Source organism: Erythrolamprus reginae, chromosome 5, assembly GCF_031021105.1.
Source record: "Erythrolamprus reginae isolate rEryReg1 chromosome 5, rEryReg1.hap1, whole genome shotgun sequence".
Lineage (NCBI taxonomy): Eukaryota > Metazoa > Chordata > Lepidosauria > Squamata > Dipsadidae > Erythrolamprus > Erythrolamprus reginae.
In genome coordinates this window covers 37,319,064-37,343,818 of record NC_091954.1, presented here as the reverse complement: position 1 = coordinate 37,343,818, position 24,755 = coordinate 37,319,064, and the positions used below count along the sequence as shown (strand labels likewise).

Sequence of the window (24,755 nt, the reverse complement as noted above, 5' to 3'; positions counted from 1 at the left end):
AATCATTAGTTCGTTTCCGATTCGCTTCTGTGTTCCTTTCAAGTACGTTAACTACAACACACAACGTAATCTGTTCGTAAATTTGGAAGAATGCAACGTTGTGATTGAGAGTAAAGTTAACTGAATTCAGTTACACTCCTTTATAACACGAAGACATTCGTACGAGTAATCCACCTTTAAAAATATTTTATTTTGGCTTAAAATACTGAAATACTGGAACCCTTAAAATTGATAAAAGTATTCCACAGCTGTAACAATTTCAACAAAGGCAAATATTGTAAATAATATTTGTTTGTAAATAACGGTACAAGTATCAGGTAAATAACTAGACTTTCAGAAATATGTAAGTATCATTGCTTCCATTCACGTTACTATCCTTCAAAAAATATTTTATTACTGGACAGTTTAAAATGTAAAAATAAATAATTGAAAAAACATTCATTAGCATTCATTAGTTTTTACAGCATGAAAGCTATGAGAACTAGTAAAATAGACTAAAGGCAGTCATCCATCTAACATACTGAACTTTATAAATTGATTTAGTTAGTAACACAACAGTCAAAACGTAGCGCTGTGTCCTGGCTTCCTCACCTCCCTCCCTCCCTCCCTCCCCTTTAGCCAGTGTTGAAATCACTCGGTTTTTTCTTGCTATTTAACTGCATAGAAGTAATCAAGGCGTCATAACAGCAGCTGCTCAGAGGACTTAAGAGAATTATGAACATAGTAATTTTCTTTCTCACATCTTTCCTATTCCAGGGATTCATAAATTTATAATTCCTCTTCAAACAGATAGTTAATTAAGTAAGAACAGCCAACAGCATATATTGTATGGGTATTAATCCACAGCAGGATAGTTCACAGAAATAATTTTCTTCCCTACTGATCCACACAGGAGCTAAAAATAACGTGCTGCGGAGGGTGCATGTAAAGAGTCTTCTAAGCTAAATTCAGAATCCCCAAAAGGAGTAAACTAGCGCATCTTTGCACGCAGTTCTGACGCTGCTGTAGAGGGTGCAGGCAAATCTTTAAAGCAGCACTGCAGCAAGCCATAATTTCAAACCCTTTGTGTAGTTTTCTATTAGCTGCGCTCGGCTCAAATTCATCAAAGCGTTAGACAAAATATACACAAAATATTTCATGCAAAGGTGGAAGGGAGAGAAATAAGGATATTACTCCGCATCAGGTTATTTGTGAAAACATTTCTATAAATAAGGATATTATTAAAACGATGTCTTTTAATGTAGATGATAAGCTATGCTATAACAACTGCTTTTAATACCACTATGAACTTCATATTACACTTAGGATTTCACTAAAATTCACACTTTTCCCTCTCAAGGTCAAAATCTACTTTTAGTGAATGTAGGCAATCTGAACCAGAAAAAAAAGGACATTACTCTAAAAAATAAATCATGTAGCCAAATATCTAGTTGTAGGTTAATATCCAGAGTCCCCTGATTTCTCCACCCCTTTTTCTCCCACGGAATATATTTGTGTCAATCCAAAGTATACTACGGGAAAAAAATCACGTTCGTACTTCATTTGCATGCAGGTAACCCATTCAGTCAAGGCAAGATGCCCAGAACATTTACCTTTTGAGTGTTCTGTATTTAAAGATCAATGAAAGGTAGGGACAGTATGTCTATTTCCTTCTTTCGGATTTGGAATATGATAAATAGAAATTGCTCTGGCAAGAGCACTTTGACAACTGTAAGCTTAAAGCGCATGCGCGCGAGTGGAATTCTGGGGTTGAAGTCTTCTACGAATGAACTCGTTTAAACAGAGGCAGGCTGGGAGACTACTGTAGTACATTATTCAAAGCAGCGACGCACGTTTAATAAGAGGAACTATGGCTCTATGGATTTTCAACAAAGAAAACTGACCTAACAAGTACGTTTGGAAATAATAGTTGCTTAATCATATATGAATAACTGATCTTAATTTAGACATGAATCAAACCGCTAACGTTTCCTTGTTTTCTTTAGAGATTTGTATCGTATCTGAATTAAAATCAACGGGGCAATATCTGTCCAAAGTAAATTATTACAACCTTAGACCTTAACTAAGGACTGGATTTCATTCCATTAAAAAGGCTTAATATATTTATCAACATATCCAGATCTATTGTGTCCCTCCTTCTCCCTGCTTTGCAAATATTTTTTTAAAAAATCATACTTACTCCATTCTTGCATACATCCATGTATTTTTTTAAAAAATCCCTTTGTATTTATCCTTTACAATGAAAGTTAGCCCTTCTCTTCAGGCTATGTGTACACACGCACAAACATTTATGCACAAAATCTTATGGGACTTTAAATTAAAATCTATCATGGATAATATGACAATTTGATTTCCATAACTTTACATGTAAAAACAAATGAGAAATGTAACATACTATATTTTTACAACATTTTTCATGATGGAAAACTTCTAGTTAGTATCTGTAAATAAATTATAATTTTAAGAAACATGCAGGAATTGACTGTAGATAAATTTTAACTTTTCATTAAAATATTAATATACTTTTAATGAAATAATTGACTTAACAATATTTATATCAGTGATGGGTTGTAAAATATTTTGCCACCAGTTCACACGTTACGCTTCTGCCCATGTGCTGAAGCATCCTGGATGGGCGGAGCCTCTTGCCGCCGGCGCTACCGGTTCTAAGAACCAGTCCGAACCAGGAGTAACTCACTGATTCATATGTCTTCAACTCAAATATAACAAGGATAAGAATGAGCAAATATATAAATCAATGTTTTCCAAAACATTTTCCTACTAAAATTTCTTAAACTCTATGTGACTAATCAGTGTGCTAGACTTACAAGTCACTTCAATTAACAAGATGGAATAACTTTTAAATGCTAAGTTATTGCACAGAAATACCTATTTTTCCGTTTACTGCCAGTTGATTTTGTCTGTCAAAATTACATGGGGAAGACATAAAAGATCTAAGCATTCCATCAAAAGGTAGCTTTAGATATTATATGCTAAGATACAAAGGAGCTTTTTTATTTTCATAATAATTTTTGGATTTTTAAATTATTTTGGAATTTAAATAGCTGAATCATTTTTTAATTATACCTGAGCAAATGAATTCTATCCATATTTATTCAGATGTGGTTCAAGGGGTCTTTCTCCCAGTAGAACCATTATACTTTAGTCCTCCTTTTGTTCTTTTTGAGGGAAGCAGTTGGATCTTTGATCTAATGTCTGAGAGTGGTGTGGAAGTCTGGATGTGTGGAAAAATAAATACAATAGAGATTCACTGGACAGTTGAAATTTACGAGAAAGGGCAAATTCTAGTCATTCCTAGTCTTTGGTAGGCAATCTGAGAGCATTCTGTAATGGATACACAGATGGTGTGAACTGAATGAAATGTATTTTTTTATTACCAGTGGCATGTTAAAGAGAAATTTCCTCAATTGCTTTTTTAGACTAAATTACTAAAAGAAGCCAAACAGAACAAAAATTATATTTGTTGAAAGCCTGCCTATTCTCTGAAGATGGAACCCTGAAACATCACACTGTCATTTGATCTGTACTAGTTTCCATTTTAGTTTCTGGTCCAATTTAAATGTATAATTAAATATGGCAAGGATAATTTCTCCCACATATATTCATAGTACTCAATTATTTCATTCAGAATTATATTTTGCCCTAAATTCTTTTCACTGACTCACTTAGGTAAGTCTTCAAAAGGAGTGAGGTTGTTTTACTTGTGATACCAACATTATAAATTGCTAACTACTTAGTTGAAGTAATATGTTTAATTTTATATATGAATCTAGCATATTAATTTTTGAAGGGCTTTTGTTGATTAATTTTTTCTTTTCTTTTATATTTAATATAAAAAATTCTTGATTTTGCTAATTTGACCCATTTTCTTTACTTTTTTATTTATTGTTCTAACTCCATGTATTGGGAATATAAATCATTCCGGTTTCCTTTGAAGTGACGCATATGTCCTACAATTGATAATAATAACCAAGCAATTATGATAAACAACAGTTCTTAGAATTAGTCATTTATAAACCTCATTAATACATACTGTGGATGGCCCAGCTAGATGGCGGCACCTAACCAGCATTGGCTAATCTCAGAAAGCTAAACAGAGTTGGATCTCGTTATTACTTGGAATCCCAGGCCTGTAAACTAGATTAAGAAGTCAAAGCATTATGAAAAAGGTAATGGTAAACTACTTTGTATTGTCACCAAAGAAAGCTATGTGAACTTACTGATGAATGCATTAAGATTAAGGTAAAAGGTAAAGGTTCCCCTTGCACATATGTGCTTGTTGTTCCTGACTCTAGGAGGCAGTGCTCATCTCCATTTCAAAGACGAAGAGCCGGCGCTTTATGAAGATGTCCCTGTGGTCATGTGGCTGGCATGATTAAATACCAAAGGTGAATGGAATGCTGTTACCTTCCCACTAAAGGTGATCCATATTTTTCTGCTTGAATTTTTACATGCTTTCAAACTGCTAGGTTGGCAGAAGCTGGGACAAGTAATGGAAGCTCACCTCGTTACACGGCACTAGGGTTCGAACCACTTAACTGCCGACCTTTTGATCAATAAGCTCAGTGTCTTAGCCACTGAGCTGCCATGAGATATCAAATTCAAGCAGAAATGGTTCCTATAAAATATATTACTCAACAAGGCAAGCTAAGAGATAGAAATATAGCTTTTGAGGAAAAAGAAAAACTGTTTAAAAATAATTAAAAGAATCTGCAATAAAAATGAACAACAATCACAAATGTCCAAACCATGGTATAAAAATATTTAAGTAGGAATTGGGAAAAATTAGGTGGGGGGGAGAAGAGGGAAGTTATTAGAATGGTTTTTCTTTTTTTATACATTTTCATTTTCCCTTCTATAATTGTATTTTCCTTTCAAATTTTCCCTGTAATGTTTATTTTATTGATGTATTCCTTTCCATTTTCTTATTTTTGCATTTTTGTTGTTTTACCAAATTAATAAAAAATAAAATCAGATTGAAAATTCATTTATACTATAAATGAGGAAGTTCTAATAGATATAAAACGTGACTCAAATATCTAATGAATAACATGTTTTCTTTTAATAGGAAATAATGGAAAAGCCCAACATAAAATATGAAGGAGTAAAACATTCTAGATTCCACTGAAACCTTAATTAGAAGATTAAATTACTAAAATAATTTTTGTATTACAAGGTCATTAATATATATTTGGAAACATATATTTGGAAATGTTTGTTTAATTATTATCTGAACAAGGTAAGCAATGTAAAATATGGTAGGAAAAACATACTATGCATTTGCAGATGAAATACCAAAATTTGATCATTGTCAAAGCCCTAATAGACACATCCTTGAAATTACCAGGAGTCAAATGTGACTTGGAAGAGATTTTATGTTGTAAAAGGGCGTGAAAATAATTTCATGTAAGGGCAAACTCTTTAAATGTAGAACAGTAAGGATTTTTTTTATTTAAAGTTATAGTATTTTGCAACAGAAACAGCAAAATAAAGAGACCATACCCTGGAAAACAAGCATTTGTGTGTTATTACAGCAGAAGATACAGATGTCTATAGATGACATCTATTCATTCTTTCCCCAGTATTTCTTCTATCTATTCATTTCTATATCCAGAATACTAAGTACTGGTAAAATTCAACATTTGTCTCATTACATATGATAGGCTATTTGGAACTTAAACATATGGAAAATTCAAAGACTTGCACAAGAACTATCACTTGAAAGTCAATATTGTTTCTGTATTTCTATAAGTGGTGCCTTCAAAAAGTTCAGAAATAGTATAAAAGTTGAGAAATTTTGTCTTTCAAGTTAAATAGTTGTATGTTTCTTAAACACAATATGTTATACCCAAAACTGAAAGGAAAAATAAATGAACATGATTCTATATTTACAAATTGATGTAGGTTCATGATTCCCTTAAGGAAAAAGATGAGGCTGTGAGTAACAGAATTAGAAATACAACATAACTAAAGTATCATGTTGAGAAAAATTGGTATACACAGATTCTTATGTTGCAAAATTAATATGGAACAGATATCAAATGCTATGGATAAAATGAAAAAACAGGTAGTTTTTCATTTAAAATTCAGCATGCAGAGTTCTATATTACACATAACATTCTGTATTTATATGCAATTCATATATTGATAAGGAAATAACTAATTGTCTAAAAATAAGACATCCCATTATTAAAATAGCTGTACAGGTCATTGTACCCTACTTTGGGTCTTGTTAGTGTTAGTTAAACAGGTTAGCAGCTGATATGTATTTAAAATTGATGAGAAAAATTGCTAGTTGTTGATAAATAAATGAGCTTTAATTGTACAAAAAATAATGCTTTGTCTCTCTCTTTGGAAGAGCCAAAATAGTTAAATTAGGCCATTGGAGCCAAAATGAAATTAGGCCATCCGATAATGTTTTACACTTGTAGTTAAGAAATTAGAGGACCCATTTCAAAACAAACTATAATTTTTAATTACAACTTTTCAGGATATGAAATTTGTTCAATCCCTAACTGTTAACTGTTAAACTAAAGCTATCTGCACTCTTCTAACCCAGATGGATCTATTTAATCTATATTTTAAAAAACACAACAAAAATAAAAGTAAAATTAGCACTATTTTATTACATTTCTAGAAGAAACCCCCGCCTAGCCGTTTACAACACACCGAAAAACAACTTGCCATACATATTTTAGCAAAACCAATAGAAGGAACTTAGCCTGTGTAATTACACTGTAGTTTCATCTGTTATTTCATACTCAAATTTTTTTTTTAGGTAAACTCTGGAATAAACTCTGATTCAGTTAACCATGGATAAGTGTGTGGTGTGAACCAAGCCATTGGCTAGGTTTCTTGGTTTTCTTTTTTCTAACAAGCGCTTGAACTATACTGTACCATGTTTTGATAGAGAATATTTGTAGGTTGGGTTGAAATGAAGAGTCTTTGGTGCTTCTCTGAGCTTGGTTGTTTTCTTGCAGACATTTCATTATCCAAACTAGTAACATCATCAGTTTGGTTAATGAAACATGCAACAAAATAACCAAGCTCAGAGCTCACCAAGGACACACACACAGCTATGTACTATATGTTTTATCTACATCATCCTGATATAATTTGAGGAAGATTTCACATTCTTCAGTGGTTCTCAACTTTCTAACACCGCGACCCCTTAATACAGTTCCTCATCTTGTGGTGACCCCCAACCATAAGTCTAGTGCCAATTCTCCCAACAGAGCTTTATGCTGATTGGCAAGAAGATCAGAGGGACAGCCCCACTGTAAATGCCTGATTGGTTGGATTGTAAAAGTATGTTCCAAGGGGCCAGAATAGAAGCTTTTGTTCCTAACACCATGGGAAATTTGTCTTTTCCCCCATGGTCTTAGGTGACCCCTGTGAAATGGTTGTTCAATCCCACCAAAGGGGTCCTGAACTCCAGGTTGAGAACCACTGTTCTAGATAATAGCTGGAAGTTCCACCCTTCTTGCCTAGTGTATATTTCTTCTTTCTGCCCCATTTCATGTATCTCTGCAAACAACATGCAGGTTAAAGAAAAGAGGTCAAATTCCATTAAGCTCTTCCTTAAACACATGATGTTTTAAGATAAAATACAGGAAATAGTATAAGGGCAGACCAGATGGAAGATGAGGTCTTTTTCTTCCCTCAGTATTCTATGTTGCTATGTTTCTATGAGGTTACCCCACTGAAACACTAACCTAAACCTTCCGAAAAATTCTGACAGGGTTTGTCTCCCCCCAATTCACCATTACATAGGCTCACTAGCACGGAAGTGTTATCCTATCTTCCAAAAAGAGAAATTTGCCTCATCCACCCGATTAATTAAATTAAATTAAAAAAAGAAAATCGCGGATGAGACATGGAAACAGGAGAACGATTACAGAAAGACAAAACCTGTAAGAAAAGGAAAGCCGGGGTGGGGAAGAAGGGGGAGGCAGGGTGCAATTCACCTTATAACACCTCATTACGAATCAGCCTTTTCGTTCCCGCTTCCACCCACCCACCCGAAGAAAGGAACGAGACAAGGCGAACGAAGGGAAAAGCCAACCCACGGAGAAACTGACAGGGGCGAGGGGTGCTGACCTTTCCCGCAGCGAGCGTAGCCATCTCGCCGCGTCCGCAGCCGAAGGCAAAAAACAATGCCACCCGCCTCGCGCTCACACACCCAGCTGCGGCTTTTAAGGACGGGGGGGGGGAGTGAGAGCAACCGTAACGCGCGCGCCGTTAGAAGAAGGCGGAGGAAAAAGGGCGGGCGGGATGGATGGAAGGAAGGGGGGGATTTAAATCCCCTCACGGGTAGCAAGGAGCGGGAACTACATCTCCCATGGTGACTTGGTCTCGGACTGCAGTCTCGCTTACAAGCAAGGGGGGAGGGGGGAGGGAGAGAAGCGAGCCGAGCATGGCAGCGCTTCCTCTGTGAGGTAAGAGCCGGCGCGTGCGCAGCGGCTCTCGCTCCTCCTCCTCCTCCTCTCGTCTCTCGCCTGTTCCGAGGCCGCGGCCTTGCTTTCTGACCCCCCTCCCTCCCCTCCCTCACTCCGTTTTTTTTCGTTTTCTCTCGCGCTCGTTCGCTGGCGGCCGAAGCTTGGCAGTTTGTGAGGGGTGCCCGTCTTCCGTGGCGTCTTTTATCGCCGCGAGGGGAAAGCGGGGCCGGCGGCCATTCCGGGTTGTGGGCTGTTGTGGTTTTTTTTTGTTTTCTTTTGCCCTCCTTCCTCCCTGGCAGCCTCCGCCCTTGCTTTCTAGAGTGGTTTTGCTGGCGCTGTTTTAGCCGAGCCCCCGGTTTCCCGCACCCGGGGAGGATGTCGGAACAGACGGGCTTAGTAGTGTCGCAGACCCTGGACAGGTAGGAGAAGAGAGCCAAGAGCAAAGCAGGGGGGGGTGCGCGGCGAATAACGGGCGACTCGGGTGATCTGCTGAGGTGCGTCGAGGGGGCAGAGAAACACGGGGGGGGGGGTAGGAAGCCTCCGGGAATGCCCCCTTCCCTCCAAGAGAGACATGGCCACAAATTGTATCGAACGATATGTATGGGTTTTAACTGGGGCTTATTGTTTTAATTTGTACTTGACTTCTTTCTTTATTGTTAAACTGTACATTTTTATGTTATTGTAAGCCGCCCTTAGTTCTTCGGGATTGGGCGGCATAGTAGTCAAAGAAAGAAAGACAGAAGAGAGCCCTATGGAATAAAGGGCCGGTAGAAGTATAGAGGAGTGCTTATTTTAGGAGAAAGCGAGGGATGGAAAGAAAGAAAAAAAGAGACCCGCGGTTTGTAATTTGTTACGGTTGCGACATCTTTTCAAGAGCAGAAATGAATGACACCTCCGACCTATTCACTCCTCTCCACTGGGGACGAATACTGTACAGTATTCTAGTTTTGAAATGAGTTGGCGTTCTGCACCGTAAGCAGCTTAAAAGTCGTAATATTTATACATACATACATACATACATACATACATACATACATACATACATACATACTTGTTATGCCACCCAACTCCTGAAGGACTCTGGGCAGCTATATTGGTTCGTTTATGGTATTGATTTGATTTTATGACTATATTTATACAATGTTTTGAGCATATTTATATAATCTGATGATTGTTTGCCCTCATTTTAATTAGGAATAAGGAAGTTAATGGATTCAACTTAATTTGGATAATGGAGCCTTATGTGGAACTCCTTCCTTTCCTTTTTGCTATTAACCTTCAGCGCTGATTGCTTCAGAGGCTTGATATGATTATACGACACACAGCACCTCAGCACCTTGGCGTTTGTTTTGTGATCACTGATCACTGTAAAAAAAATAGGGTTGAAAATTTTGCAGTTAGAGTCAATTACAGATTTGGATTGATTAAACTAGGCTGTAAGCTTGGGCATCAGATGTTAGTACAAAGAGATGCAAAACAAATAAATGTTAAGTCAGTCTGTATGGAATTTACTTTCACAAAGTTTAATGAAGTTCATGGTCTCTAACTTTGGTACTACAGTGGCAGGAGAAGTTGCATGCTGAGAAACTGGGAGAAAAAGGCAGCTTATCCTAAGAACCTGCTAAGGTTACCCCCCCCCCCCCCGCCAATAGAAATTAATTCAGAGTACAGATACATTTTATATCTAGGATTGGTAGTAAATACAAATCTTTTGTGCCAGTGAGATTTGTGGAAACAATGTCGTCTGACGGGATCCAGGGGAAGAGCCTTCTCTGTGGCGGCCTCAACCCTCTGGAATCAACTCCCCCAGAGATCAGATTGCCCCCACTCTCCTTGCCTTTCACAAACTTTTCAAAAGCCACCTCTGCCGTCAAGCATGGGGAAATTGATTCCACCGGCCGTTTCGTTTTATGCATGGTTTGTCTGGGATGTATGACTGTTTTTTATATTAAGGGGTTTTAAACTGTTTTTAACTGTTGGATTTGTAACTGTGTTTTATTGTTGTGAGCCACTCCGAGTCTCTGGAGGAGGCGGCAGCATACAAATCTAATTAATAATGATGATGATGATAATAATAATAATAATAATAATAATAATAATAATTGTATGTATCAGATGATTGGGTCAATTGTATGAACTTATATTAGATATCTGACTCTTCTGTTAGTCTGTTCAATCTATCATTATCATGGGGTCAGTTTTTATGGTGGCTTCCCTTTTATCAGCAATGTATAAAAATAATATTTCGTTTTATGCATGGTTTGTATGGGGTGTATGACTGTTTTTATATTAAGGGTTTTAAACTGTTTTTAACTATTGGATTTGTAACTGTGTTTTGTTGTTGTGAGCCACTACGAGTCTCTGGAGAGGGGCAGCATACAAATCTAATTAAAATAATAATAATAATAGTAATAATAGTAATATTAGTAATAATAATAATTGTATGTATCAGATGATTGGGTCAGGTATATGAACAAAACCAAAGAACTATGATTTTCTTGCTTTTGATATTTCACTGCTTCAGAGCATTGATTAATTAAAAATCTCTTTCAGTTGGATCAGTTGTGGTAGGAGAGAGAATCCTATACTGTATTCCAAAGTGGTATATAAAATTGACAAAATATAGGAAAATACTTTTGAGGGATTGATGTATTGAAGTTTTATACACTGTTTAAATTATGTATAAATATCATTTTAATATAATACAAACTATTATAGTAAATATTTGTGTCTAACTTCTATAATTGGATGATATCAGCAAGGAAAACCAGTTAAAGTCATAGATAAAGCTATGAATGGCTATTAATTATGTTAGCTATACAGTATTATTATCAAGATCAAAGCAGAAATGTCAGTATTAGGGACTATGAGCAGAAAAATAAAATTGTGCTCATCATATGGACATCCCATAGACACCTGCTTGATAAATGAGTTTGCGGCCGGTAAGTTTAGTTGTAAAAATAGTTTAAGGATGGTATATCATTTTTATTAATAGTAAGGATTTTTTAAAAAAATAAGTTTTAACAAGCAAAAGTAAAACATATGCAATAGCTATGCTGAAGTCTATAGCAGTACTTCCATATTAATTCCTATATTAAATGCAAGTGATCTTTATACCCTAATGAGTATGTGTAGCATAGACCAGACTTGAAGTTTTAAAAAAATATTGAACGCTGTGCCAACGCTGTTACTTCTACAAAATATATGTGAAAATGGACATGTAGTTTCTAGGAGTTCATTTTGGTCTTTGATTAGAATAGGATAGGATAGAATGGAATGGAATAGAATTATTTATTGGCGAAATGTGATTGGACACACAAGGAATTTGTCTTGGTGCATATGCTCTCGGTGTACATAAAATAAATAATAACCATATTATGTTTGTTTTAGATTATTTTTTCATGTATTGAAAAAATAAACAATGAAGTAAGCCAAAAGCAAAATACAAGTTTTGTAAACAGAATTTTAGTAGAAATATAGTAGAAATTGGAGAAATATTATTTCTTTATAATAAACTGTCACCATAAATTGCTTCCTAAAGAGAGCATGAATATTCGGTGGTACCTCTACTTCAGAACTTAATTCATTCCGTGACCAGGTTCTTAAGTAGAAAAGTTTGTAAGTACAGTACAAGCAATTTTTCCCATAGGAATCAATGTAAAAGCAAATAATGCATGCAAATCCATCGGGAAAGAAATGAAAGCTCGGAATTTGGGTAGGAGGAGGAGGAAGAAGAGGAGGACGACAGTCGCTGCTGAAGGAAGAACGTGAGGTGAGGGAAATCAAAAAAATCCAAAGCTTTAAGTCTTTTAAAAAAAGAGGGACTCTGAGGCGGCGAGGGAGGAGCACACGCCTCCCCATACACCCGGCGCGAGGCTGCCTCCCATACACTGTGCCAGAGAGAGAAACCCAGGCAGGCGAGAGGGAGGAACCTCCTGCTCCTTTGACTAAAAGGCGGCTGCTGCTGCTACCTGCTTTGTCTTCCTTCCCATGCTGAGGTGCTCCCCTCTTCTCTTGCTCGCTCACTCGCTTTGTAGTCGGTACCTTTCCTTCACCGTGGTGACTCCTCGGTTTGGCTGAAGCTAAGTTGATCCGGCCAGGGCAAAGCACCCCCTTTTGCCTTTCGGCGCTCAGACACTCCAGGAGGCAACCTTACTCTGGGTGTGTGGGAGGCAGCGCGAGGGAGTCACCACAGCGAAATGGTTTATTCCCTCTCCCAGCGCCCAGAGAAAGGAAAATGCTCCGTTCGCTTTGGACTGCAAAGCCCCCTTAAGCACTACCGAAAGGCTCCTCTGGCAGCCCAGAAAAGCCCAAGAAGGCCGGGATTAAAGGGGGAATGGCAGGAAACTTGCCGGGCCTTCATGCCGCTCTCAAATTTCCTGGGAACCTTTTCCAGGCTTGGGTTCTTAAGTAGAAAATGGTTCTTAAGAACCATTTTCTACTTAAGAACCGGAGCCTGGAAAAAGGCAAAGAGGCAAAAAAAATTGAACGCTCGGTTCTTATCTAGAAAAGTTTTTAAGTTGAGGTGTTCTTAAGCAGAGGTACCACTGTATAGTAATATTGTGGGGCTTTCAATAATACTGTTTTGCACTTTTAATGTTATTCCCTATGTAAAGCAATGATAAAAAATGTATAATCTGAAGGGTTTTTAAAAAATTATTTATTGATAGAAGTATACAAAAATCTTAAAAGTTCATTTTTAGCCATGATGCTGTATTAAACAGTATCAGATATCTAAGACTTAAAACAACTCTTAATTGGACAATGTTAGATTTTGAAATGGGGGGAAATGTGTCTAAATAGCTGTTATTTAATGTGTTGGTTTACAATAAGCAATATAATATAATTATATTGCATTGTAATAATTAAAATACTGAAATATTTATTTAATATTTTGGTATGAAACTTTTCATTCAAGGTCTCACGGCTTTTGTTTTCTCACATCCGCTTTACTTTTCAAATATGAAGGTAGTTCTAGGGATATATGGTTGGTTGAAGGACACCACTTAATAATTTTGTGCCAAATAAGAATATGAGACTTCCTACATCTAGTTTAATATTGTGTCCCATGAGTCTCAATGTCTAATAGAATCTAACATTTCTAAATCTGTACAAGAATGAAATTTTAAAACATAAATCAACATTTAGTCAATTTGTAAGAACATTGTCATCATTCTCCAATTCCTAAAACTTTTCTATGCATCCTTTTTTTCATTTGTCATTCAGATGCTTCATGAGCATTTAGACAAATTTGATGAAAACATAGCTTCAATTTACATAGTATCTTTGGGATATAACATATGTTTTGTTTTTATTATGGCGATTTATATCTTTTTTCCATATGACATTCAAGGTAGATGCTTTCCATTAATCCTCGAGTCACTTTCAAAAACATAAGACATCATTAGCCCCCTTTCTGAACCAATAATCCTTCTAATATTAGGTAGGCAATTCTTACAGAAGTTGCAATTCTATGTTAACTGTTTCACATTGATATTGTAATAGCATTATATATGTATGTGTATGTACACACACTTAGCAGAGCAATAATGAGGATTTTGGAAATAAATTCGTAGGCTATCTTGTTTCTCTTCTATAAAGATCAGAATAGTGCAGGCATTGGTATTCCCTTTGATACCTTATGAAATGAAAGATATACAGTGGTCCCTCGATCATCGCGAGGGTTCCGTTCCAGGACCCCACGCGACGATCGATTTTTCGCGAAGTAGCGGTGCGGAAGTAAAAACACCATCTGCGCATGCGCAGATGGTGTTTTTACTTCCACCGCAGCAGCGAGGAGCCAAAGATTGGGGTTTCCCCGCTGCCTCGCTGCTGCCGCTTGTCTGCGCGCCACCCGGCCTTCGCCCGCCCACCCCGTTGCTCTCGCTGCTTCCCAGCTGGGAAGCAGCCCGCGCGCGCGCGCCGCCCGGCCTTTCCCCGCCCACCCCGTTGCTCTTATTGCTTCCCAGCTGGGAAGCGGCCCCCGTGCGCGCGCCGCCCGGCCTTCCCCCGCCCACCCCGTTGCTCTTATTGCTTCCCAGCTGGGAAGCGGCCCCCGCGCGCGCGCCGCCCGGCCTTCCCCCACCCACCCCGTTGCTCTTATTGCTTCCCAGCTGGGAAGCGGGCCCCGCGCGCGCGCCGCCCGGCCTTCCCCCGCCCACCCCGTTGCTCTTATTGCTTCCCAGCTGGGGAAACCACCATCTACGCATGCGTGGCCATAGAAAAAAAAGGGCACGCATGCGCAGATGGTGTTGTTTACTTCCGGGTTGAAAACTCGCGATATAGCCCTTTCGCGATGCTCGAGGACGCGAAACTCGAGGGATCACTGTATTTTAAAGCAGCAGGTTGGGAAATATTGATACTTTTGAGATCCAGTGTTGGGGGGGGGGGGAATGACAGTATTATGGAAAGCCAAGTTTAAAAATGGAACAGCCCAGGTTTTTCACTTAAATCACAAATGACCTGGCTTAAATTATCATAGTTTGGGTACATTGTACTGTATATAGGTCTCTGGAGAAACGTTCCAATGCTGTGGTGATGAGTGCACTGTGGGAAGTTCCTGGAGAGCCAGATTTATGTGGATGACAAAAGTCGACACCAACTTGATGGCACATAGCCAGTCAGACTACATTGGTGCCTCTCTTTTTTCACAGCTCAGCAGAACATGGACCAAAATTATACAAAGGGGTTTGGGATTCTTGTTTGTTTTTCAAAAACAAATCAGGACCAAAGTTAAAAGTCACTGCCCCCCCACAATAAAAATAAAGGTTGAAAATAGATTATATTAGATTCAGCTGGGAGTGGACCAAAAAAAGATCAGAATAAAACCCTATTGTGTCCAGAAGGGAAATGGTTCAGAACACATACAAATAGATGCAACAGGTTTCTACTTAACAAAACAAAATTCAGTCATGTCCGATGGCTACTTTGATAAATTAATTGGAAAACATTCCGGAAAACATGCTCTGCATATTTTTGTCTTTGCATTTTTTCATCCCAAAGGAATTTTGTGACAATTACGTAAAAAGGCTTAGAACTCTTCTGTCTGTTGTTCAGAAAGATAAGCGCCTAAAAACAAAACATCATGGAACCAAATTTGATGTGACAGAAGCAGCCAAAAAAAGAAAGACCAGGCTTGATTTAGCCAGAGGTGAAGACAAAACCTTACCCAGTGCGTTCCAACGGGAAAGGCCATTCATTGGGTGGCATTTGAAAGGATTCTGACTGCTCTATTTGTTGCACTCTTCCTTTCAAGTTATGTGAATTTTAAAAGCTATGCACTGCATGTTTTCACTAGAAAAATTCATAATCTGTACCATATACATATTTGCAATCACTTAAGGTTTATTTTATTCATAGAATTTTCTCATGTAGCAGCACTAAATTAAATGTGCATTGTCATTCTCTGCCATTAAAGAATCATTCTTCATCTGTTTCTATCAATGTTTGTAGAGGCTGAGCAGTATTTTGCAGTATTTGCACAGTGCTATGTAACAGGAAAAACATACTGACTTTCTATTTAGAATTTTGGGACTAGTGAGATGTATCCCTAATCTGACAGATAATTAGGACAATTAAATATATTAGCATCACACCATGATAATCCAGGTCATGTTATTGTAGAATAGTAGATACAGTATTTCAATTCAATTTTAAAAATAAATGATTGTATCTCATTTTCTGTAGTTTTTAATGTACTTAGGTTAATATTAGGATGCCATTTTCAACTCTATTATTTTTAAAGCTAATTACCACATAACTATTGTACAAAATACAAAAATAATTTTGAAACCTTTTTTGTTCTTTAAATATGGCAATTATTTTGAAGAGGAATGTACAGAGAAATTATTCCAAGTGCTAAATAGTTTCCATATGTAAACAAACAGAATTCAGTTTTTATAATATGATTATTTTAGATACAATAGGACATTGCTGTCTGTTCTGAGAAAGAAAATAAATGTTCTAAGCTTTTTACATAACAGGTGAAACAAGACTGTGCTGTCAATAGCATTTAGAATCTTTCTTCACATGTTTATTAAAAGAAGATCACCTTCCCCAAAGCAGGATTAATTTAAGAAGGCATATTATCTCACCTTTATTTTTTCTGAAAAGTTAGTGACAAGGTAAATTAATAACTGTGATAGGTTCCGAGGAAGAGTGGCAGATTAGTGTTACTGATAGAGAATGTCAAATCACATTTTAGTTTAGTGCTACAACAAGTATTGTAGATTATTTACATAGAATTGAGACTAAGTGTTCTAATGTTAGCTGTGGATCGAGGAGGACGCCCAAGTTGCGGACCCTCTCCAAGGGGGTCAATTATTCCCCCCCCCCGGGTAATGGACAGACAAATGGAATTGTCCTTGGGAGGCGAAATCCACAGTCACTCCGTCTTGTCAGGGTTGAGTTTGAGCCTGTTGACACCTATCCAGACCCTGACAGCCTCCAGGCACCGGAACATCACTTCCACTGCTTCACTGACTGGACATGGGGTGGAGATGTATAACTGGGTATCATCAGCATACTGATGATACCTCACCCCATGCCCTTGGATGATCTCACCCAGCGGTTTCATGTAGATATTGAATAGCAGGGGGGGATAGGACCGTTCTTTGAGGCACCCCACAAGGGAGAGATCTAGTAGTCGACCTCTGACCCCCCACTAACACCGACTGTGACCGACTGGAGAGGTAGGAGGAGAATCACTGTAAAACAGTGCCTCCCACTCCCAACCCGTCCAGCTGGCGCAGAAGGATACCATGGTCGATGGTATCGAAAGCTGTTGAGAGGTAGCTGTAGCCGGGCCTTAATCCTGACTGCCGAGGGCCTAGATAATCGGCTTCTTCCAAGGACCGCTGGAGCTGGAGCGCCACCACCTTCTCAACAACCTTCCCCATAAATGGGAGGTTGGAGACTGGACGATAGTTGTTAAATACGTCTGGGTCCAGGGAAGGCTTCTTGAGGAGGGGGTAAGTGCCTGCTTGTAGGGAGCTGGGAAGGACCCCCCATCAGAGAAGCATTGACAATCTCCTGGACCCAGCTCCGTGTCACCTCCCTGCTGACCAAGACCAACCAGGAGAGACACGGATTCAGTAAACAGGTGGTGGAACTCACAGCTCCAATGACCTTGCCCACTTCATCAGGTGTCACCAGGTCAAACTCCTCCCAGACAGATGACAGATGGACAAGGACGGGCCCCAGTCGCCTCGACTGACTCGTCAGCCGACACTGCTATGCAATCGGAGTCGAGGTCCGTCCTAATCTGAGCGACTTTATTAGTGAAAAACAAGTTAAAGTCCTCGGCACTATTCTCCAAGGGCTCCCCAACTCCCCCCTGATTGAAAAGGGAGCGGGTCACCCTGAACAGAGCGGCCGGGCGGGATTCCGCTGATGCAATCAAGGCGGCATGGTACACACATCTTGCTGCCTTGAGCGCCACTTTGTAAGTCTTAATATGAGCTCTTACAAGTGTTCGGTCAGATTCAGATTTACTCTTCCTCCATCGCTTCTCTAGACGTCTCTTCTGGCGTTTCAACATCCGGGGAGCTCTCCAGGATCTAGTGCCACAGAGAGGTCACAACGGCGCAATCTGGTCAAGAGCCCGCGCTACAGCCGTATTCCATGCCGCAGCAAGAGACTCTGCCAAACTGTGTATGAGTGTATCCGGTAAAGCCCCAAGCGCCCTCTGAAAGCCCTCTGGGTCCATTAGGCGTCTGGGATGGAACTGGGGCGGAATTTTAAAAAACCTGATTTTTTTCAATACTGATATAATAAATAAACCATATCCAAGAACTTTAAAACATGAAAGTTTTTTGTAGCTTTGTTAAGAGATAGTAAGGGCTACCAGCTGATTTTTTAGATAGTGTGTTTTGTTTGACATAGCAAATTGCTTCTGTTTTAGGTTGTTGTCTGATTCCGTACTAGCTAAAAGTAATGTTTTATTCATTACAAGAAAATGGAAAATTTGACAAGACCTAAGGTTCAGTACCTTCATTTATCTTTCTGTTATATCAATAACAAGATAAATCATCTGACAGAAAGTAATCCTTTACTATCATTGTATTTATTCATATTGTGCTAAAGGTTTAAGACTATAAAAGTAATTATACAATTCTTTTGCGATCCATCCATTGTTTTGCTGTATGTATTATTTATTCTTATTTGATAAGTGCATATCCACTAATGCTTCTATTTTTGCTCTCATTCAAATGAACATTAACCCTCTTAGTCTGTTGAGTTGCATCAAGAATATTCCAATGTTTTGCCTTTCTTCCACTTTTTTTGAAGTAGGCATCAAGACTTAACTGTGAGTTATTAAGATAAAAAGTAATAAATACGTCCTTTCCCTTTTTTATTACTTTTTATTAAGATAAAAAAAAGTAATGAATATGTCCTTTTCCCTCTTGTTTAAAATAATTTGAAATTATAGTTATATAACTATAATTACCATGTTCTCCATACTGAGAGCGGGTCCAGCAGTCACATGGGTTGCTCGCTGTCCAATCTGTCGAGGACCGAGCCTAGTCTTTAAAAAGCCTGCTGGATCCGCCCCTTCCCCAGAATTCGCTCAGTCCTGCGATCCAGCAGGACATGTGGTGGCTCGTTCCTCTCGCAAAACACCTTCCATTTGCCTTCTTTCTATTCAGATAAGTAAAAATTTATTTCTGTCCTTTACTAGAGCTTGCCTTGGTTGTACGCCAGTCTTACTGGGCTCGGCGCGAGGGAGAAGCCGCGGCGCGGCTCTTGCAGTTTTTTAGTAAGCGCCCTGCTCGCGCTGCTGCCGGATTGCATTTACAAGTAAATCTACTCAGCCAGGAGGTTTACCGGCAAGCTAAGCATTGTTTTTAAAAGGCAAAAAAAGGGCTTTCTTTCCTCTTGCGGAATGGGACTGTTTGTTGTCCCCAGGACTTTAGACTTCCCTCCGTTTTTTAAAATTCTCGGAGCGGTTTATTTTGGCGCGAAGGCCCTCAGCACCCAGTAATTGTCGGCCCTTGCAGATCGCCCACGTGCGTCCCGTCTGGCGCCAGTAAGTCTGCCGCTTAGCCCTGGAGTAAGTTTTGAGTCCCTCAGACTTTTTCTCCCTGGCTAGGCCTCCAAACCAGTGTGCCTTGGTTTACTTTTTTGATTAAGGTTAGCGAGGCCTGTCCTTCTGCACTCCCTGGCACGAACTCTGGTACTGACCAGATTGACTCGGAGTTGCAGACGCTCCTGGGCCTAGGAGCAGGGCCCCCTTCATCTTGGGAACGTTGCCCTTGAAGCTTCTCCCATCAGATTTTGGCTCAAGTCTTGTACCTGTAATTTGTTCAGGCCATGACTTCATTTCCCAAGAGAGGCACATCTAAAGATCCCAGAGTGGTTAGGCCTACTGGTGATGAAATTGAAAATATCCCCCAGGCCTCTTCCTCGGGAGGCCTTATAATGACCTACCAGGGCTGAGAAGAGAAGGGACCAAGCTTTGCAGAGAATGCATGAAAAATCAGCTAAACATTTAAAGGTTCGGGCCCAAGTGCACATTAGCCCTGACCCCCCCAGAGGCTTCTAACCTTCCTCCCTCTGGGGTCCCTGTGCTTTCTCTGGATGAGCCAAACCTAAACAGACCCCAACCTAACTTATGGGGCTTAGGTCCAGAGGAGCCAGATATTATGGGTGATCCCTCCCAGCCAGACCCATCCCAGGCCTTCAGGGAATCTCCATCTTTACTTGCAACCATTACTAATCTGCCTCCAGAGTTCCAATCTATGTTTTCTGCCTTGTCTAAAGTCGTTGATGCCAAGCTCTTGGCTATCAATGTGCTTTCTCACTCGTCCCCTTCCACGCGCTCCCCGGCCCATGAGTTTCCTCTCATCCTACAGAGTTCCAATTAATGAGGATTCAGATTCTTCCCAGGATGAGAATGAGGATGTGGACGTAGAGGATGATGATGACCCTTTTCAGCGCCTGTCAGAAGATGAGGAATCTCAAATTAAGATTCCAGCCCCGGGTGCGATCTTTCCATTCCAACTTTTCAAATCTCTTCTATTTAAGGCAAGAGTTTCTACAGGCTTAGCCGGGCAAGATAAACAGTCTGCTTCTTCCACAGATCCTCCTGAGGAAAATCTACCATACTTCATGGAAGAACAGGAAGACAAAGAGGTCATTCCAATGCCCAAATTGTTTAAAGATGCTCTGCTCAAACAGTGGGACCATCCAGCCTTTGGCTTCAACCCCACATCCAAGGACAAGAAATTATACAAGCTTTCCTCTTCTCATGAAGATCTTCTTGTCTGTCCTAAACCTGATGAACCTGTTAAGATTCTACACTCTGCGGCAGCTATGCCAGGTGAAGCAGAGGAGGTTTTGAAACCCAAAGACAAACGCTTAGAGCAAATGCTCAAAAGATGTTTCCTTGTGGATACCTGGGCCATCAAGAGTTCATGAGCAGCATCTTTCTTTTCTAGAGCTGTGCTTTTATGGCTTCAACAGCTCCAGCAGCACATCCCCCTTGATGATTTACGAGGCCAACAGGATTTTAACAAAGTTTTTGCAGCAGCCCAATACGTAGCTGATGCTACCCTGAAATCATCAAGATTTGCAGCCAGGTCAGTAGTGGCCTCAACAACAGCCAGAAAGCTTCTATGGCTGCGCCTGTGGCAGGTAGGAGTGAGGCAAAATTGGCAGCTAGCCATGGGTCCTTTGAAGCGCAATCACCTATTTGGCGACCTCCTGGATCCCCTTCTCACTGAAACCGCTGACAAAAAGAAAGTTTGGGGGCCCACCAACAAGAAGGCCATCAAAACTCAACCCTTTTGACGTCCCAATCGTCAACAGGATCAAGGGTTCGCTTTCCAAAGAGACTCAGGTCAGTATTCCCCTCGTTTTCGCTCTCAAGCTGGCAGAAACCCCAGGGGTAGAAGTTCCTGTTACCAAAGAGGTTCCTCCTTGACCAGAGCTTCCAGAAAGCCCAGATGGTGAGCTTCATTCCACTCCCATAGGGGGGCGCCTGGCTTGGTTCTCCTCCAGCTGGCGCCATTCCTGTAAGGACCCCTGGGTTATTGCTACTGTGGAATGGGGCCTTCAGTTGGAGTTTATTTCCATATCTCCTAAACGTTTTATTTCATGCCCATCCCCCAGGTCTTCCCCATCTCATATCCGAATGGAGGAAGCTATTCAACATTTGTTGTCAATCAGGGCTATCCAACCTGTTCCATTTTCCCAAAGAGGTCTGGGCTTCTACTCCATCCTCTTCATGGTCCCTAAGACTTCTGGAGGATGGAGAGCCATCTTGGACCTTAAAAATTTGAATCAAGATGCATAGGAAATTCAAGATGCATTCTTTGTCATCCATCTTAGCCGCTATCCATTCGGGGGACTTTATGGTCTCCTTGGATCTCACAGAAGCCTATCTTCATATTCTCATTGCCAAAGGTCACAGAAAATTTCTACGCTTTGCCTTCCAGGGCAAGCACTATCAATATAGGGCCATGCCCTTCGGGCTCTCCTCGGCTCCTCGAGTCTTTACTAAGCTCCTAGGAGCCCTGGCGGCTCACATCCGAGCCACGCCCATTCATATTTTATGCTATTTGGATGACATATTAATTCATGGGGCCTCTAAAGAGGGCACCTGCTCAGACCTCAACATTACCATAGGATCATGGTTTCTCCATTAATCTCAAAAAAAGTCAGCTCTATCCGTCTACTTCTATTCAACACCTGGGAGCCATCATTAACTCAGATCTCTCTCAGATTTTTCTCTCTACTGAGAGAAAAATCAGTATTAAGGAGCTCATTTCCCAAATACGATCAGGGACTTCCATCGTTACCTTATCTTCTCTGGGAAAGATGGTATCCTGCATTGGCATTATCCCCTGAGCCCATCTTCACGCCAGAGATCTCCAATGGCTTCTGTTATCGTTCCAGAGATCAGGGAACAGCAATTCATCATCATCCCATCCACAGTTTTAAGATCCCTTACATGGTGGATCTCCTCTGCCCTGGACAAGGGATCTCCCTTCAGGTGTCCAGACCAATTCACCATCACCATGGATGCTAGCTTATCAGGCTGGGGAGCCCATGCCCAGGGCCTGATAGCCCAAGGCACGTGGTAAGCAGAGGAGGCTGACAGACCTATGAACTGGCTGGAATTGAGAGCAGTGTCTTTAGCCCTCAAACAATTCAAATCGCACATCATCGATCAACATGTTCTGATTCTCACGGACAATATAGCCACAAAGAGTCATATTTGCAGACAAGGGGGCACCAGGTCCAAGGCCCTGATGAGAGAAGTCCTGAAGTTGGGTCTCTGGGCAGAGAGGCATCTTCAGTCGTTAAAGGCCGACCACATATCGGGAGTCCTCAATGTACAAGCGGATTGGCTCTCCCGGTCGACTCTAGACCCAGGAGAGTGGAGCCTTCATCCGGCTCTGTTTCAGCAAATATACAGTGATCCCTCGATTAGCGCGGGGGTTACGTTCCAAGACCTCCCGCGCTAATCGATTTCCGCGTTATAGTGGTGCGGAAGTAAAAAACACCATCTGCGCATGCGCCCCATTTTTTTCATGGCCGCACATGCGCAGATGGTGGAGGTTGCGTGTGGGCGGCGGGAAGACCAAGGGAAGGTTCCTTCAGCCGCCCAACAGCTGATCTGCTCCGCAGCGTGGAAGCAGCGAGGAGCCGAAGATGGGGTTTCCCCGTTGCCCTGGGCGCTGGGGCCATGCGGAGCCGCTCATCTAGGGGGGCGTGGACCGGCAAGGTGCCCTCCGCTCTCTCTCTTTCTCTCTCTGTTACCGGTGTGGTATAAGAGAGAGAAAGAGAGAGAAAGGAGGGTGACTTGCCAGTCCACGCCCCCCTGGATGAGCGGCCCCGCATGGCCCCAGCGCCGGACTCCGCCGTTGCCTCCGCCCTTGTTCGGCTCTGCAGCTGAGAGGCCACGTCCACCCCCTCCTCGGTGTCCCCGGCACCCAGCGTTCCCACGCCGCCTCCACCTCCCGGTAATGCGCCCGACCTCTGCCTCTCTCTTTCTCTCTCATATACCACGCCGGCAACAGGGAGAGAAAGAGAGAGAGAAATGATAGAAAAAAGTGGAGAAAAAAAGAGAAATAAGAAAATGATTGAAACAGAATGACAGGAAAGAAAGAGAAAGAGACAGAGAAGTGACTCTTGGTGATGACGTATGACGTCATCGGGTGGGAAAAACCGTGGTATAGCAAAAAAACCGTGGAGTATTTTTTAATTAATATTTTTTGAAAAACCGTGTTGTAGCGTTTCGCACTAATCGAGACCGTGCTAATCGAGGGAACACTGTACCTCAGGTTCGGCCACCCATCGCTAGACCTAGTTGTGACCGAGGCCAATGCTCAACTCCCTCGATTCTTCGCCAGGTTCCCATCCCCGGGAGCAGAGGCGACCAACGCACTCAGAATCCCTTGGCCTCAAGGGCAGCTTTACGCCTTCCCTCCAATTCCAATTCTCCCAGATGTGATCCACAAGCTCATCCTTGAGAAGGCCCAAGTGATTCTGATAGCCCCTCACTGGCCACGCCAGCCCTGATTCACGGACCTACAACGTCTGTCCGTCCAGGACCCCTGGCGACTCCCCGTTTTGGAGGATATGTTGCAGCAGGGCGCCTCTCTCCATCCAGATCCGGAGTGGTTCCACCTCTTACTTGCAGGCAGGAATGTGTTTCAAATTGCCATAGGCAGAGCCCAGAGGAGCCAAGCTAGTCCTGCAAGGTGTGCACGCACCCACCTCTTACTTATTCTCACTCTTGCTTTCCCGGCAAAATGTGCCTGCTGCAAAAAGAACGGCTCCTGGCATGTTTCCCCCCCCCTTTTCCCCTGTGAAGTAGTTGAGGTCGACATGTTTTTTTTGGGGGGGCCGCTTATTTCAGCTCATGCGCTGAAAAGGCTAATTAGCCTTATTATAGGGACATGTATTATTTTCAGGGAAGTATGGTATATGCCCCTCAATATTGATTAAAAAATTACCTATTTTGGTTTATGCTTAAGGACACCGTTATTTTGTCATTGACCCAAGAGGGTTTTAATAGTCTCATTGGATACTGTAGAGCTTGGGTGTCAAACTTGATCACGTCATGTGATGTATCACTTTTTTTTTTGCCTTTGCGGAGCGGGGATGGGTGTGGCTGCACATGACACATCTGGTCCCAGCTGCCAGTTTGACACCTTTGCTGTAGAGAGATGCAGTTGCATTAGCGATCAAAAAACAGAATTCATGATGCTTTCCAACATCACCAAGAATAAAAGGTGACATATAGACAACTATGACAAAGAGCAAGTTAATTTTTTAAATTAAGTTCTT

General features: G+C 41.0%; 2 protein-coding genes and 1 long non-coding RNA gene across 5 annotated transcripts in view; 2 read left to right on the top strand and 1 right to left on the bottom strand.

Moving 5' to 3' along the window:
* The window catches only part of CPEB3 (cytoplasmic polyadenylation element binding protein 3), a 110,043-nt gene extending 101,844 nt beyond the window's left edge, over nt 1-8,199 (bottom strand). The window contains 1 exon segment of the mRNA XM_070752415.1: nt 8,122-8,199. The gene's annotated coding sequence lies outside the window, so the exon portion shown is untranslated.
* Nucleotides 1,810-5,532, top strand: LOC139167681 (uncharacterized). The gene is made up of 3 exons (XR_011559172.1): nt 1,810-1,890; nt 4,317-4,441; nt 5,090-5,532. It is a non-coding gene; the product is annotated as an uncharacterized lncRNA (long non-coding RNA).
* Nucleotides 8,200-8,247: 48 nt separating the features above from the next.
* MARCHF5 (membrane associated ring-CH-type finger 5) overlaps nt 8,248-24,755 on the top strand; it is a 34,555-nt gene continuing 18,047 nt past the window's right edge. For 2 of the 3 annotated variants that reach the window (XR_011559171.1, XM_070752421.1), the window contains exon 1: nt 8,750-8,878. Coding sequence is in view for 2 of the 3 variants with exons in the window: in XM_070752421.1 (XP_070608522.1) it covers nt 8,835-8,878 (44 nt within the window). In the remaining variant the exon portion in view is untranslated. Of the gene's footprint in view, nt 8,879-24,755 lie in introns of all 3 variants that reach the window. The other variant, XM_070752420.1, reaches the window with a different exon arrangement.